At 40.0% G+C, this 15678-nt stretch overlaps 1 protein-coding gene across 1 annotated transcript in view; it reads left to right on the top strand.

The window, feature by feature from the left end:
- The first annotated feature begins 289 nt into the window (after positions 1-289).
- The window catches only part of LOC134359668 (uncharacterized), a 67203-nt gene continuing 51814 nt past the window's right edge, over positions 290-15678 (top strand). Inside the window, exons 1-4 of the mRNA XM_063073169.1 lie at positions 290-373; positions 2413-2785; positions 3370-3424; positions 14902-15007. Of these exons, the coding sequence (XP_062929239.1) occupies positions 2428-2785; positions 3370-3424; positions 14902-15007 (519 nt within the window). The 5' untranslated portion in view covers positions 290-373; positions 2413-2427. The remainder of the gene's footprint in view (positions 374-2412; positions 2786-3369; positions 3425-14901; positions 15008-15678) is intronic.

The following is a 15678-nucleotide window of genomic DNA, read 5'->3' on the forward strand; positions in this document are numbered from 1 at the left end:
GGGTTCCTTCTTGTCTCTTCGTGCACCCCAACCCCTGCCTCTTCTGGGTCCACTTAATACCGTCGACCCTACATCTCAGCCTTCCCTCGCAGTTCAATATACCAGCTTCCTTCCAGTCCACACTGGCGCTGAAACATCGATTATCCATCCCTTTGCTTCCACTGCAGCCGCCGAGTCCCTCATGCCCTCCGCACGACGATCAGTGCACGTGCGCGATCCCAGTTGGGGGGGGCGTGGCCGACCCGGTGGGGTGGGGGGAGCGCGTGGCCGTGTGCCGTGGCGAGTTTGAGTCGCGAGACGGGGCACTAGCTGGACTCTTTCACGTTGTCGTTGCCGCTTTGGAAGTGAAGCAAAGCCAGCGGCCGTCTTGCCGGTGAGGACACACGAGGCTCCAGCCGCCGCCGGCACCATTCTGCGCGGTGGCCCACCTGTTGTGTGTGAGGGTGGGCGGAGGGTCAGTGGTTGTGGCGGTTGCGGGAGGCTCCCCGGCCCACGCCTGCTTTGAAGCAATCGTCGACAAACGCTGGCGCTGGTGACGAAAGGGTGCCGTCGCCGCTAGAGTTTGCGCTTTGGCCGGTTGGTGAATGAGCCACCTTGCCTGACAGGTTGTTTGAGGGAAGTTCTAGCGGTGAGGTGAGGGAGCTCGGCAAAACAACGGTCAGACAAGGCTTTATTCGCGATTCTAAATTATTTGGATTTATACGTGGAGTCGTGGCCTACTGTTCAGTAATTTGGGGAACGTCGGAAGTGTATTATTACCTATGTGTGAAATTACCAGAGACAGTGGAGCCACTCGGTCTCATTCCCGCGTATGTTTTGTTTCCCGCTCCAGGAGACCTGTAACTTCCTACGTTAGTTAACTATAGTTTGTGGTCGTGCTAGGGGAACAAAACAAAATGAGATTGCTGGAAATATGAAGCCATTCGTAATTCAAATTGTGTTGAGTGACCTTTAGGAAAACATGTAACAATGGGAACCTGTATTGGTCTATACTTTCTTTGTATTATATGTGGAGAAGTCCTTGTCTTAGACCTATTGAGCCCTGTTGCTTGAATATCAATCACTCTTGTCGCTGGTTTCTAATCACGAAAGAAATGGAAAGTTTCATCAACTTTGCTGCCAGTCTCTGCTTTCACGTGGCCCGTCTATACCATGTTTTTATATTTCTCTATCCATTTCAGGAGATAAGTTGGTAAGAATTACCCCCCGCAAGCCCACTCTTAGTTACCTTGAATACGCTGCTTTCCGTCCTGTCAGGCTCTTCCATTCTTCCAGCTTTTTTTTTGCCCCCATGCTCCATACTAGTCTTTCGAGAATAACTTCTTTTCTCTCCAGTCACAGGTTTTTAACAGTACAGTTTACTGACTCAATCACATCTGCTCCATTTCTTACACTTATGTGTCTATCACTCAGAGCACTGTCTATGATGCCGATATTCAATACGGTTTCTCTATTTTTTTTAAGGATTCTGAGATGTCAATTTATACTTGAGTACCCTGGTTCACTCTTTCAGATCCTCCTTTACACTCCCACTGTAACACCCATATTTGGTTTCCTCCACTATTCCAGCAAAGCTAAAGGAATAGCATCTAATCTTTTGGCTAACACAATATTGGTTTCTGAAGTTGATGATATCATCAATCAAGCATTTAATTTTTTGTTATAGGATTTAGTAAATATTTCTTTTTTTAATTTCAGATGTTAATCATCTACTTGTACTTCTGTTATCCACTATTCTTCAGTACCCTCTTTTAGCCAGCACCATTGCTCATTCTGTCATCCAGTTTCTCAAAGTCTCATGTAATCACAAACCCTCCCTTTTGACCTGTCTAATCCTACTGATATTTTTCCTCTGGAGGTTAACTTTACCCACTTCTGACAATAGGTCTGTTTCTCTCAAAAGGTACTACCTGACCTGATTATTTATGGTATTTTTTGCTTACCGCCTTTATTATGTGTTGCCATTTGAAAGTATTGTGGCCAGTCATTTCTATCATTGTTTTCTATTGCTTGTGAATTGTAAAAAAAAGAAAGTTTCTGAAGGTGAGAGTCATTGACATAATGCTGCTTCCTTTGCATTTGTAACATGACCGCATTTCAAAAATGTGAAAATAATATCCATTTATACTTGTGAAAATCTATCTTTGTCAGTTCTGTGCAATTTTTTTTAGTGCCTTTAAAATCATATAGATTGAAACATGAATTTTGGGGAAACAAATGAAATGATAATTAAATATCTAACAATGTAATGTGATAGCTGAATTGCTTAAATATCAATTTGCTGAAATCAATGCGTCCTATTTAATCCACTTTGAATTTTCTATCTAAAACATTGGGATTTTTCAAAGGTGTTTTGAGATACATATATCCATGCTGGATGAATTGTTAATGTTTCATTTCCTTCTTGAACAGAAAAAAAAAATCAGTATGGCAACTTCTGTTGATAAAAGCTACAGTATGACTTGGGCAAAATTTCACAGTGAATCGACAATTAAGGTTATGAAATTGTTGAGAAAAAGTAAAAGCTTGGATACACTACTGGAAACCACCAGTTGGATACTAAAAGATATCCCAGAATATAATACAGTTACAACTTTGCATCCAATATCTTTGCCAACGGTGCCACTTACAAAATGGGAGCTTCTGCTTCATGAGCATGGAGAAGACAATTATTTGCATCCCAGGGGGAGCTTTACATCGAGCAAGAGCTGTCCATCACTTGTATGCAGGCCGGAATCTTCTGCAGCCTTCGTGTTACATAGTGCCACTGATTCTTACTGTGAAGGTTAGATGAAGTTTTAGATCTTATATTCACAGGAACTTAGCTTCTTGCTACTTCAATGCTCAAGCCAAATTTACATTTATCTGCATATTTGAACTGTTTTACAAATGCTTTAAATTTACTTTCAGCTTATTTTGTTAGAAACAATGTTGGAAATTCTGTTTTTAAAAAACAAGTTAGATATGTATGTTTTCAATCACTTAAATTGAATTTGGTTTCAAAGAATGCAATAGAATATAAATATTTGAGCTGATCTATGGCAGAAAGGAAATAAATCAGTGCTAATTAAGTACATGATTTTGTACAAAATGTTTTGTTGCATTACACAAGTTTTAAAACATAATACAGACTGGAATTTTTTATTATTGTCATTTTCATGCTTTTGTAAGGGTGTGTTGTTTCCCTGACGGCACATCAGCCTCTTTCGTGTCTATTCTGACTTAAATGTTAATGTAATCACTGATGCAAATAATTCTGTGATTCAAAGTATAGCACAAAAGTAAACAGCATAGATGTATGCAAGCCTCAAGGAATCTGAATTGGCAAGACTTTGGTGCAATTTAACCTATTCCTTATCTATTTAACAGAAATTCCAAGTATTGCCAATCAACCTGAAGATGTTTCTAGTGAGGAAACAAATCAGTAAGTTGAAACTTTAACTTTAATGCTAAAACATCTCGCAAAGCAACTGGAGTGCAAAGATAATGTAAAAAGAAGTGCTGAAGTATTAATAACAGAATAACTGAGAGAAGTAACACTAAGAGTGAAAATGTGGTGGCATCACTGAGAAGGCGATAAGAAAGAAGTGAATGGTTCAGAATTCTGATGGTGTGTAAGAAGCTGTTCTTGAGTCCAGTTGCCTGGGCTCTCAAGCTCTATCTTCTCCATGAAAGTAGACGAGCGAAAAGAAAATTGCCAGGGTGACAGGCATCTTTGATATTATAACCTTCCTGAAGCCAGTCAGTATGAAGGTGGATTGATGGAAGGAAGTGAGGAGCCCATGATGGACTGAGCAGTATTTACCACTCCAGGTTTTGCCAGTCTAGAACAGAGCAGTGGCTATACCAGGCTAAGGAGCAACTTGTTAGAATATTTTCTGTTGTGCATCTGTAGAACTTGGAGAATCCTTGTGGACCAGTTGAATCTTAGATACCAAAGAAAGTACACCTGCAGGGCCTTTTCTAGAACTCCATATCAGTATGGAGGGAACAAGTGATAGTGCTGATGATACAGAACTTGTACATCTCTACAGCAGCTTCAGTGAAGAAGGCAGAGTTATGTTCACCCTCAAACTCCATCTATTTCCTTGGGTTAACAACTAACTCATTTGTCTTGCTGATTTAAGTGTTAGGTTGTTCTGATACCATGATATAAGATTTGCAGTCTCTTTTCTGTATTCCATATTATCATTGCTGATCTGGCCTCTAACAGTGTGTCATTGGTAAACTTAAAGATCCATTTGGCACTGTGTCTTGCTGGTATACAGGGAGTAGTGTGGGGGAACTGCACACCACCCTGGGGAGCATTGGAATTAACCATCATAGTGGAATGTTATGGCCAATATTAATCAACTGAGTTCTGCCAGTGAGAAAGTCTAAAAGCCAGTTGCATATGAGGGCCACTAGGGTTAAAGAATTTTGAGATCAGCTTCTTGGGTGTTATGTTGAAGGGTGAACTGAAGTCAATCAATAGCATCTTGATGTATGTATTCTTATTGTGGAGGCGATCTAGAGTTGAATTTAGTGCAAGGGTGGTAACATCCTCCATACACTTATTTTTCCTGTATGACAATTACAAGGGGTCCAGATTGTTTGGGAGGCTGGCAGTGTGTGGACTAATATCAGTCTCTTAAATTACTTCATAATGGCTGATGTTAGAGCTACTGGTCAGTAGTCATTGAGACAGGACACTTGGCGCCTTTGTTCAACATTTGAATCTCCAATATGTATAATTATTTCAGGCTTTTTGGGATTTCTTCTATCAACCACTTTCTTTTGGGACTATACAGTAATTTAAACCATGAGATTATTTAGAATCTTCCTTCAACACCGTCATTCTTGAACATTTTTAACTTGGGAGAATAATCCCAGTTTCTCTAGTATTCCTACGTATGATGCCCCTCATCCTTTCCTGAAGCTTTGTATCCCTTTTGCAGTATGGAATACAGAATCAGATGCAATGTTCTAGTTGATGTAGAAGGGTGTTCCATAACTTGAGTGTGTTGGCTTGCTGAATGCTCACATTGTATGAGTACGAGTGTTGTTTTCATGGAGATAAAATTGTCTTTCAAATGGAAATTTATTCCGCTTGTACTGTCTGTATTTCAGTTTATAGAATATTGACAGAGAAGATATTCTAGAGAGGCACTTTCATTTAGTTTTTTTTAATTGTTTTTTTAAGTTTGGGTCTTGAAAATAAAATGCAATTTCTTTGAAGCATAGAATTTCCCACCAAATAAAACCTGTCCTAAATACGTTTGTAGTAAATTCAAAGTTCAAAGTACATTTATTATCAAAGTATGTATGCTATATACAATCTTGAGATTCATCTCTTTAGAGGAGGTCACAGATAAAAAGAAACCCAATAGAACCCTTTTTTAAAAAAAAAAGACTGTCATATACCCAATGTGCAAAAGAAAACAAATCATGCAAACAATAAAAAGTAAGCAAATAACATTCAGAAGTAAAGTTCATGAAAGTGAGTTCATAGCCACAAAGCCAGTCATTCCTGCAGCCAGTTCAGGAGCCTGTTAGTTGCAAGATTCATGTGATATCATGAATAGGGCTGAGAGTTGTGTGAAGACTAAGTATTTATTGCAGTATATCCTTGGCAGGTAAAATTTACAAGCAGTAATGCAAAGCAGGCAAAATCTAACCCACAGTTGTGCAGAATTCTTCACTCCTCCCACTCTTATTCTTTTTCTGGTCTTTGCTGGTTAATCTGTGTCTCTTTTCCACATCCATCCCCTGTCCTCGGCTTGCCAAGAGTCCCTCATTGTAAGGATTAACACATTAAATAGGATGTCCGATACAAAACTGTAATTGAACCATCTATTGCCCTTATTTTCCCCACCCAATCAACAAAGGTAAAGTCCTGAGCCTGAAGGAAACAATATCCTGTATCTGTAATTGGTAGCGATCCCCCACTAAATAAAAAAAAACAACAGATATTTATGAACCAGCAATTATCCCAGCAGGGATCATGGAAGAGCTGGATATATCTGCTTGATAAGACTCAAACACATCCCATAAAAGGTAGGATCAGAATTAGGTAATTTGGCCCATTGAATTTCCTCTGCCATTTGTGGCTTTGTGATTATGGCTGATTTATTACCCCTCTCAACCCCATTCTCCTGCCTTCTTCCTGTAACTTTTGACACCCTTACTAATCAGAAACCTATCCTTTAAATATACCTAATAACTTGGCCTCCACAGCCGTCTGTGGCAATGAATTCCACAGATTCACCACTTTCTGGCTAACGAAATTCCTCCACATATCTATTCTAAAAGGAAGTTCTTGTATTCTGAAGCTGCGCCCTCTGGTCCTAGACTCTCCTAGTATTGGGAATATCCTTTCACGTCCACTTTATCTGAACGAGTTAATGAGCCTCCAGTCACGGTCGATCATGGATGTTGCATCTTTGCTGTCTAGACACACAAACCTGGGCAGTACGAGGTGGAGAGCAAGCTGCTGTCCATGTAGCAAGCACCTCCCCCCCGCCCCGGCCCCCACATATCTGATGAACCCTAAGAAACAGCAGAGACCGATACAGTTTGGCACCAGCAGTGTCTGAGGAGTCACCAGTCAGTGTTGACCCAACGTAGGACTACCCTAGGATCTCCAGCTCTGGATTTTTCTCTCGAGGTTTACTTCCAAAGACTTCCCCATGAGAGGGTATAGCCGCAAGGCAGCTGAGGTTCGAGATCAGAGTTTTCCTTCTAGATGAGCTGCCAACCATGGCTGATGAGCCTCTTCTGTCCAAAATTTCTAGTTTTAGGGCGCCAGTAACTTCCCTTTGCCCCTTCTGTCAAAAGAAAAGATTTGGCCGGGCTTAGTAGCTAAGCCTCATGTGAAGGCCAGGAGCTGGGCTTGGTTGTCAGAGGCTATTTGAGGCACATGCCATTGGGAGCATTTAATAGGTAATGGGAGCTTGTCCCTATTACCACCCCCAGCTATAACAACCTTAAGGAACCACTCTATCTATAACTTTCAATATTCAGTTGGTTCCAATAATGTTCTCCCTTTTCCTCTCCCCTCTCCATTCTTCTCAACTCAAGTGAGTACAGGCCTAGAGACATCAAACACTCCTCATACGTTAACCCTTTAATTCCCAGGATCATTGTCGTGAACCACCTCTGATACCTCTCTGCCAGTGCATTCTTTCTTAAATAAGGGATCCAAAACTGTTCACAATACTTCAAATGTGGTCTGACTAATGCCTTTTAAAAAAAAACTTCAGGATTACTTCCTTGCTTTTATATTCTGGTCCTCTGGAAGTGAATGCTGACGTTTTATTTGCCTTCATTACTGACTCAATCTGCAAGTTAACCTTTAGGAAATTCTGCACTAGTACTCCTAAATCCCTTTGCTCCTCCGATTTCTGAACTTGCTTCCCATTTAGAAAATAGTCTGTGCCTTTATTTCTTCTACCAAAATGCATGAACATACACTTCCCTACAATGTATTCCGTCTGCCACTTCATTGCCTATTCTAATCTGTTCAAGTTCTGCAGATCTCTGCTTGCTCAACACTGCCTGCCCCTACACCTATCTTTGCATCATCCACATAACTTGGCCACAAAGCCATCAATTCCATCATCCAGGGGATTGTCATGTAATGTGAAAAGAAATGGTCTCAACACCAATCCGGTGGAACACCACTAGTTACTGGCAGCCAATTAGAAAAGGCTCCCTTTATTCCCACTCTTTGCCTCCTACCAGTTGGCCAATCTTCTTTCCAAGCTAGTATCTTTCCTGTATACCAAGGCTCTTGTCATGTTTGGTAGCCTCAAGTGTGACACTTTGTCAAAGACCTTCCTAAATTCCAAGTGAACAATATCCATTGACTGCCTTGTATATTGCTTATTATTTCCAACATATTTGTCAGGCAAGATTTCTCCTCAAGGAAACCATGCTGTCTTTGGCTTACCTACTTACTTTATTATGTTCCTCCAAGGACCCTGAAACCTCGTCCTTAATAATGGGCTCTTAAATACTTCCAACCACTGAAGTCGGGTTAACTGGCCTGTAATTTCATGTTCTTTTGCCTCCTTCCCTTCTTAAAAAGTGGAGTGACATTTGCTTCAGAACCATTCTAAAATCTAGTGAAACTTCTACGATCACTACTAACGCCTCCACAACCTGTTTAACAACCTCTTGCAGAACCCTGGAGTGAAGTCCATCTGGTCCGGTTAATTTACCTGCCTTCAGACCTTTCAGCTTCCCAAGGACCTTCTCCTTAGTAATGGTGACTGCATTCACTTCTGCCCCCTGAAATTCTCAAATTTCTGGTGTCTTCCACAGTAACAACTGGTGCAAAATGCTAATTGAGATCATCCACCATTTCTTTGTCCTCCATTACTATATATTCAGCGTAATTTTCTTGGGGTCCAATATTCACTCTTGTTTCTCTTTTACTCCAAAAACTTTTGGTGTCCTCTTTTATAGACTTGATTAGCTTACATTCATATTTCTTCTTTGTTCTCCTTATTGCTTTTTTTGGTGCCTTCTGTAGTTTTTTTAAAATCTTCCCAACCCTCTAACTTCCCACTAATTGTTGCTATTTTGTATACCCTGTCTTTACTTTTATGCTGTCTTTGACTTCCCTTGTTAGTCACGGTGCCTCATTTACCCCCTTCCCCCATCCCGACCCTTTGGGATGAACTGATCCTGTGCCTTTCAATCAAGGAACAAGTGCAATACATGGCAACTAACAAACCTCAGCCAGTCTTGATATGGTCAAAAATACAAAGGCATTTCCCAGTGAATTGCTGATGGCTGACAATTGGCTGTAGTTGGTATTGTGGCCTCATGGTTGTCAAGATTACTCTGAACTGTTGGGAGCAGGAGATGTGAAGGGAATGAGAAAGGGTACATGGAGGGAGATGCACTGAACGTGGAAAAGAAAGAATAGGCAAGGAGTAGAAGAAGCAAGGGAGGAGGGGTACATGTCATCGACCCTATACCTATACGTTTGTACATTGACACCACAACGTATATACACTCAGTGGCCACTTTATTAGGTACACCTAAGTGAAACCAGTATGGTCTTCTGCTATTGTAGTACATCCACTTCAAGGTTTGACGTGTTGTGCATTCAGAAATGCACTTCTGCACACCACTGTTGTAACATACAGTTGTTTGAGTTACTCTCGCCTTCTTGTCAGCATGAACCAGCCTCCTCTAACCTCTCATTTAATAAACCATTTTCCCCACAGCACTAATGGCCACTGAATGTGTTTTGTTTTTTTTGTACTATTGTTTGTAAACTCTGGAGACTGTGAAAATTTTTGGCAATCAGCAGTTTTTCAGATACTTTAATCACCCAATCAGGTACCGACAATCATTCCACAGTCAAAGTCACTTGGATCATATTTCTTCCAAATTCTGATGTTTGGTTTGAACAACGGAACCTCTTGACCATATCTGCATGCTTTTATGCATTAAGTTGCTGCCACATGATTTGCTGATTCGATATTTGTATTAACAGACAAGTGTTCCTAATGAAGTGGCCACTGAGTATGATCAAAGCTAAGTACTGTCCATAATTTCACTGCAGAATATCCATTTTCCTTTTTACCTAACCAGAGCAGCATATCCACAAGGATAGGATTCTGGGTTGGTCTAAAGCTGAATAACTCTAGGGCAGGATTTTACAGTTAGTGGCAAGACTTAGCACTAATGTTTGTATTCATTGGCTCTTAACATGGAGGAATCTTCCCAAAAAGCAATTCCAGGAGTTGTCAGTGTATTCCCTTGAGCCAGAACAGGATCTGCCTATGACAGCACACCCCACACACAATCTGTCCTTTGTATTTGAAATACATTCTTGGAAATTCTCTCTTGACCTTAACCACAACCTCAACCCTCACTTCCAGCCCCTAAGCACCACTGTCTTAGCCAAGTACACTGTTTCACTGCATTCTTTGCTTTGCAAATCACCTCATCCACTTGGTTGACTTCGTTCTACTACCTTTTTTTTTAGCTAAAGTCCCTCCTATCTCAGTGATCCAACCTCAATATTCTAGCTGTTAGTATGTTATTTTTGAATCCAGATAATACTGGCTGCAATATCTTCAGGGTGGAATTTATAAATTTTCTCTTCATTTGTTTCTCAGAAGATTTGCGAAAGTTCACAATCTGGAGCTTTTAAAAAAAGGCATAATGCAAAGTTCCTGATAACCAATAATCCTTGGGTCTAAAACATATTCTGATGCATCAACAAACAAACACTCATGTGTCTCTGTGCATGACACAAGGGAACAATGAGGATAAAAAATAGGACGCACTGACAGCAAAGAGCATATGATTAGAGAAAATATGAAGGAAGAGAAGTCAAATGAGCCCATAGGCAGAGGTTAAACCGAAAATAAGATATCAAGGAACAATAAACATTGTAGTAAATTATAGATATATATGTAAGGGGGGAGGTAGGACATTACTATAGGTAACAAGGAGAAGGTGTCAGAAATATTTATTTTGATTTGTTTTTTATCCGGGAGACAGACCAGGCAGATGTGACATTTGGTGGTGGGTAAAGAGGCAAGTGCATGTAAAATGGAGATGGATATATTAAAGTTAGATAATACTCAAAACGGGTAAAACACATGGTCTAGAGGCATTACATTCATGTATTTGAAAAGAAGCTATGGAAGCAGAAGCATTACAAAGCATAGTTAATAATTGATTCAGAAATACTGCAGCACTGAATGACTGGCAAACCACTAATGTAATAGCAATTCTTAAGAATGGGGTTAAAACATCATAGAAGCAGATTAACGTTGGTGCAGGAAAAATATGGAAATCCTTATTAAAGGAGAGAATAGAAAATTATCCCTACATGAAATTTCTCATAATGAATAGTGAACATGGATTTCAAAAGGGAAAGCTTGTATGAGTAGACTTAGTGAATGTTTCAAAAAAGTAAGAGTATAGACAACCAAGTATTAGAGTTGATTTATCTAGATTTTTAACAGCTTGATAACTTACCTTGTAATAGACTATAAGGTTGGACAGTACAGAATCAACTCAAGTAGCAGAATAAATTGCTTACTGATTGCAGGACAGAAAGTAGAGAAGTGCACTATTCATGGTGGAAGTAGGCAACAGTTTTCCACAGTGATCACTAGTGGGACCACTGCTTGGATGCAATTTCTAAATTTGAGATGATACCAGATTGGGGGAACAGTGAAATCAACTCAATCAAATCAAAGTGAGCACTGCAACAGGTTCCTAGAGGACATAATAACCTTGCAAAATGGGGAACTATCAGTGGGTGAGGTTCTATATTTTGGTAGAAGAATAAGGAGACCTTTTACTACTAAAAAGTGCAAGTTTATATGGAGTGAAGGAACACGTGGATCCTGGAATGCAAATATATCCATCACTTAAAAATCAAGGGATAGCAATGTCATAAGGAGAGCAAACCATGTACTACAGTTTATTTTTGGAGGGATAGACTGAAGTAAGAATGTTATGTTAAATGTATTAAACATTGGTGACAGCAAACTTGTACTACTGCATATATTTCTGTTGAATTGTTAAAAAGAATATGGAGACAATGAAAAGGATTGCAGAGTATGTCTTTAAAGATGATTCAAAAAAAAAGAGTATATTTATCAGGAAAGGATGAATTGGATCTCTTTTAAGGGAAGTCCAAACAGTAATTTAATAGAAGTCTTTAATATTATGAAAGGTTTTGAGTTGGTCAGACACAGAAAAAGATGTAGTTGACAGAAGATCAACAGTTGGTCAAATTGGACACTATCACAGACATAACAGATTGGAACCATTCAGCCCATCAAGTCCATACCAGTTCTCTGTTGAGTGATCCAGTTGCCCTATGCTTCCACTCTATCCTCATAATCCTTCAAGTTCATTTATTTAAACTGCCGATCCATCTTCCAATTGAAATTACCGATTATGTGTGTGTAAATCACACTTGGAGGCATGTTTTCACATATCAGATTACTCTCACTTCAGAAGTGCCATATGCTGTTCACATTCCACATAGTAGAGTACTGTAGTATTCAGGATTTTGTATTTTTAATGTTTTGTTATCATTGCAAAATAAAAGAGAGAAAGGAACCAGTATTACTGGATTAGTTGTCAGAAAAGGTCAGCTTTCTCTTTGAGAACAGAAGTTAACCACATTGTCATCGGGTTAGCCATAGAGCTTTCTTTGGAGCTCTTACAATGTACAGATGATAAAATGCCACACCAGAATGATGAGTTTTTCTCTTGGTTATTGGAGGGGTAATGTTGTTTTCCTTTAAATATTTGGCTTTTTCTCACTGTTAAGACAAATTTCTGGGATCATTCCCATAAACATCCTCTGGACCTTCTCCATTGCCAGCGCATCTTTCTTAGATATGGGGCTCAAAGTTGCTTAGTCATTGGAGCTCCCAACTTCCCTGGTGCTCTGCAGAGACTCCAGTTGTCTCTCAAGCTTTGAGTCCTTAAACTTAAACTCAAACAACCAGAGTAGAAGAAATTGGATGTCCATGCATGGATTTGGCATGTCATCTAAAACTTTGATAAACATCTTCAGATGCACTGTGGCGATAACCCTGGCTGGTTGCATCATGGCCTGGTATGGAAACATCAGTGAATGGAAAAACCTACAAAAGGTGGTGGATACAGCCAGTCCATCATAGGAAAAGCACTCCCCATTATAGAGCATGTTTGCAAGGAGCACATCAATTATCAAGGTGGATCCCAAGACTCCTGTACTTACCTCCAACAGCAGTTAGTGAGAGGGAGAGGGAGACTGGTCAAATGCAGGCAGACAGTGCCGAACACCTGCCCATCCTCTGCTCTCATCCTCATCAACTTCAACCTTGCTCAACACCTTAATCTGAGAGAAGCAACGGAGTTAATCGTGGACTCCTGCTCTTCACCTCAATCAGAGAGAAGCAGTGGAGTCGTTCATGGGCTCACGCCCCGTCTCCAGGCTTCCAGCCCCTAGGCTGTACACTTCACTCCAAAACCTCACCGAGCTCCCTCACAAACACCAGATCGCTCAATCAGTCCAAAAACACACCATCGTAATGTAAATTACAGGTTCCAATCGCACACAGCTTAGTAGTAGAATCTCTTAAAGAAGCAGTCTTATGAACTATCTGCAGTACGTCGCTGTTGGTCACATTGTTCTCTAGGACCATGTTGTTATCTTGTATTCTAGAACAGTTATTGTCCTTCAGTCATCAGGCTCCTGAACCAGTGTGAATAACTTCACTCACCTCAATACTGAACTGATTGCACAACCTTCAGAGGAAAAATGAAAGGCAGATGGGAAAGCACATACAGAGGGTGAACTGTGAGGCACCAAACGAAGAACACCTCGTATTCCATTTGGATTGTTTACAACCCAACAATATATTTTCCAATTTCTGCTACACCCTTTCGCTTCTACTCTCCACTGCACCCACCATTCCCCCAAACCTCCAAGATCCACTTCTCCTCATTCTATTTTTGTTACCTTTTCCATAAACCACAATCTCCTGGTTCTACCTACCTACTCCCCATGTATTCCCTCTCCACTCCTGATTCCACCTGCTTTTCATTTCCCACTTAATAGTTCCCATTACTTGGCGGGTTCCAAAGCTTGTAGTCTGTGTGTCCTTGTTTATCACCATCCAGTGTCTCTTTACCTACAGCCTCCCTTCTCCTTAACTGGCTCCATTTGGTTTTTCTTCCTCTTGTTTGCTTCCAGCTATTATTCAACTGCCTCTGCTTTCCCCACCCAGCTCCTCCTCCTCAGTCCACCTAGCCCTCGTATCACTTCTCTGCTATACTGGCTGTCTTCCCTCTCCACTTCAGTCCTGATGCAGGGTTTCAACCCAACATGTTGACAGTTCCTCCCCACAGATGCTGTTGTACCAGCTGGGTTCTTCCATCGGATTTTGCAGTAAAATATTCAACCTTTTATTGTGATAGATGTCACTCAAAACAATGAATGAAAGAAAATTAGCACATATACTACATCAAGATGATTGAACAGATTAATGTAGATGAAGAGAAGTATGTGCATCAGATAGCTGTTTAATCTTTTATACTCATGAGGATACAAGTTAAGATTATGAATCTTCTCTTATATAACCTTTTGAGCTGCCTTAGGAATGAATAATAATGGCTGACCTTGACAACTAAAAAGAGGTGAAGTTAAAAAGAACCTTGGTATTATCAGTAAGACCACTTGAGTACCAGTTCAGTGAGGTTCACTGCTCAAAACTAAATGGAACATACCAGATGCAGGGATATTCACTTGACTGCGTGTGCTACCTTAATCTGAGCAGAGACAATGGAGAAAATTAAAAAAATAATTGGCCATATACTGTATAGTGAATTCTTCAAAGATATAAAATAATTAAGATTTCATATAGGCACCGCCCAGGTTACAAATGCCCAACTGATGGAACCCTGTATTTATAAATGAGCTCCATAAATGGTTGGTGGAGGAGATGGGTCAGACTGTTTATATGTAATCTCCCTGTGATCATCCGACACTATGGTCTTTTAAGAATATACTGTAGATTGCCTTTTGCACCAGGGAGGGCACTTATGAGAGTTGCTTTGGAAATTGACTTCTATTGATACTTGTACAATGTTATCTATTAATATAACATGGACTAGTACTTCAGTCTCATCAAAACCAGCTATTTAGTGTGCAGTATTCCAGTTATGTACCGTTATAACAAGGCAACAGAAGACAAATAAAAGTTCATGTTAATTGGACCTTACTAACACCATTCAGTTACAATGCTGTGGAGGTATGGTTACTGTATCACGTCATTGCGTATCTCTGACTTGTGGACTAAAGCAACTTACGGATATCCTAAAAATGGAACCCATTTGTAAAATGATTGTAGTTCTGCATAATTATTGTAGTTCTGTTTCTAGAGCTGAAAAGACTAATATTAAAGATCAAGAATTTGTGGTGGAAGAAAAGGAAGGGTTGATTTTGGAAAATGACTACCTTACCCCAGCAGTGACTATCAGTAAATTGGTAAGGTCTTTTATCTCTTCTCTCCCATCTGCCCCCACAGGTTATTCTCTTTTCACAATATCCACATGCACTGTTAAATGCTGTACCTCAATCTTCACCAGAATATAGTCTTGTGGTTGGGTATATCCATTTCTTTACCATTTCAGTCAAGCCAGAGGACCAACCTTAGTTGATTAGGATGGATGTGCTGAGAGGAAAACCATTTGTACCTAAAGTGAGCAAATTTGCAAGTTACAACACAGAACTTCATACATGCTAGAAGCAAATTTAGCATATTCTGTTTTTTATGATATTCATAAATAATTTGGATGAAATATTGAAGGGATATTAGTAAATTTGTGGCAGATCCAAGAATTGGTGGATTATGGATAGTGAGGAAAGTTGTCAAAGGATATAGCAGGATATAGACCATTTGGAAATGAAGACAGACAAATAGCAGATGGAGTTTAATTTGGACAAATGTGAGATGTTGCACTTCGGGAGATCATACAGTAAATAGAATCCTTATGAGCATTGATGTACAGAAAGATCTTGGGGTGCAAGTCCATATTTCCCTGAAAATGAAAACACAAATAGATAGGTTGATAAGAAGGCATCCAGCATACTTGCCATTGTCAGTTTGGGTGTTAAGTATAAAAGTGAGGAAGTCATGTATTAGCTCAGAGGTCCCC

This window comes from Mobula hypostoma, chromosome 21, assembly GCF_963921235.1.
Source record: "Mobula hypostoma chromosome 21, sMobHyp1.1, whole genome shotgun sequence".
NCBI lineage: Eukaryota > Metazoa > Chordata > Chondrichthyes > Myliobatiformes > Myliobatidae > Mobula > Mobula hypostoma.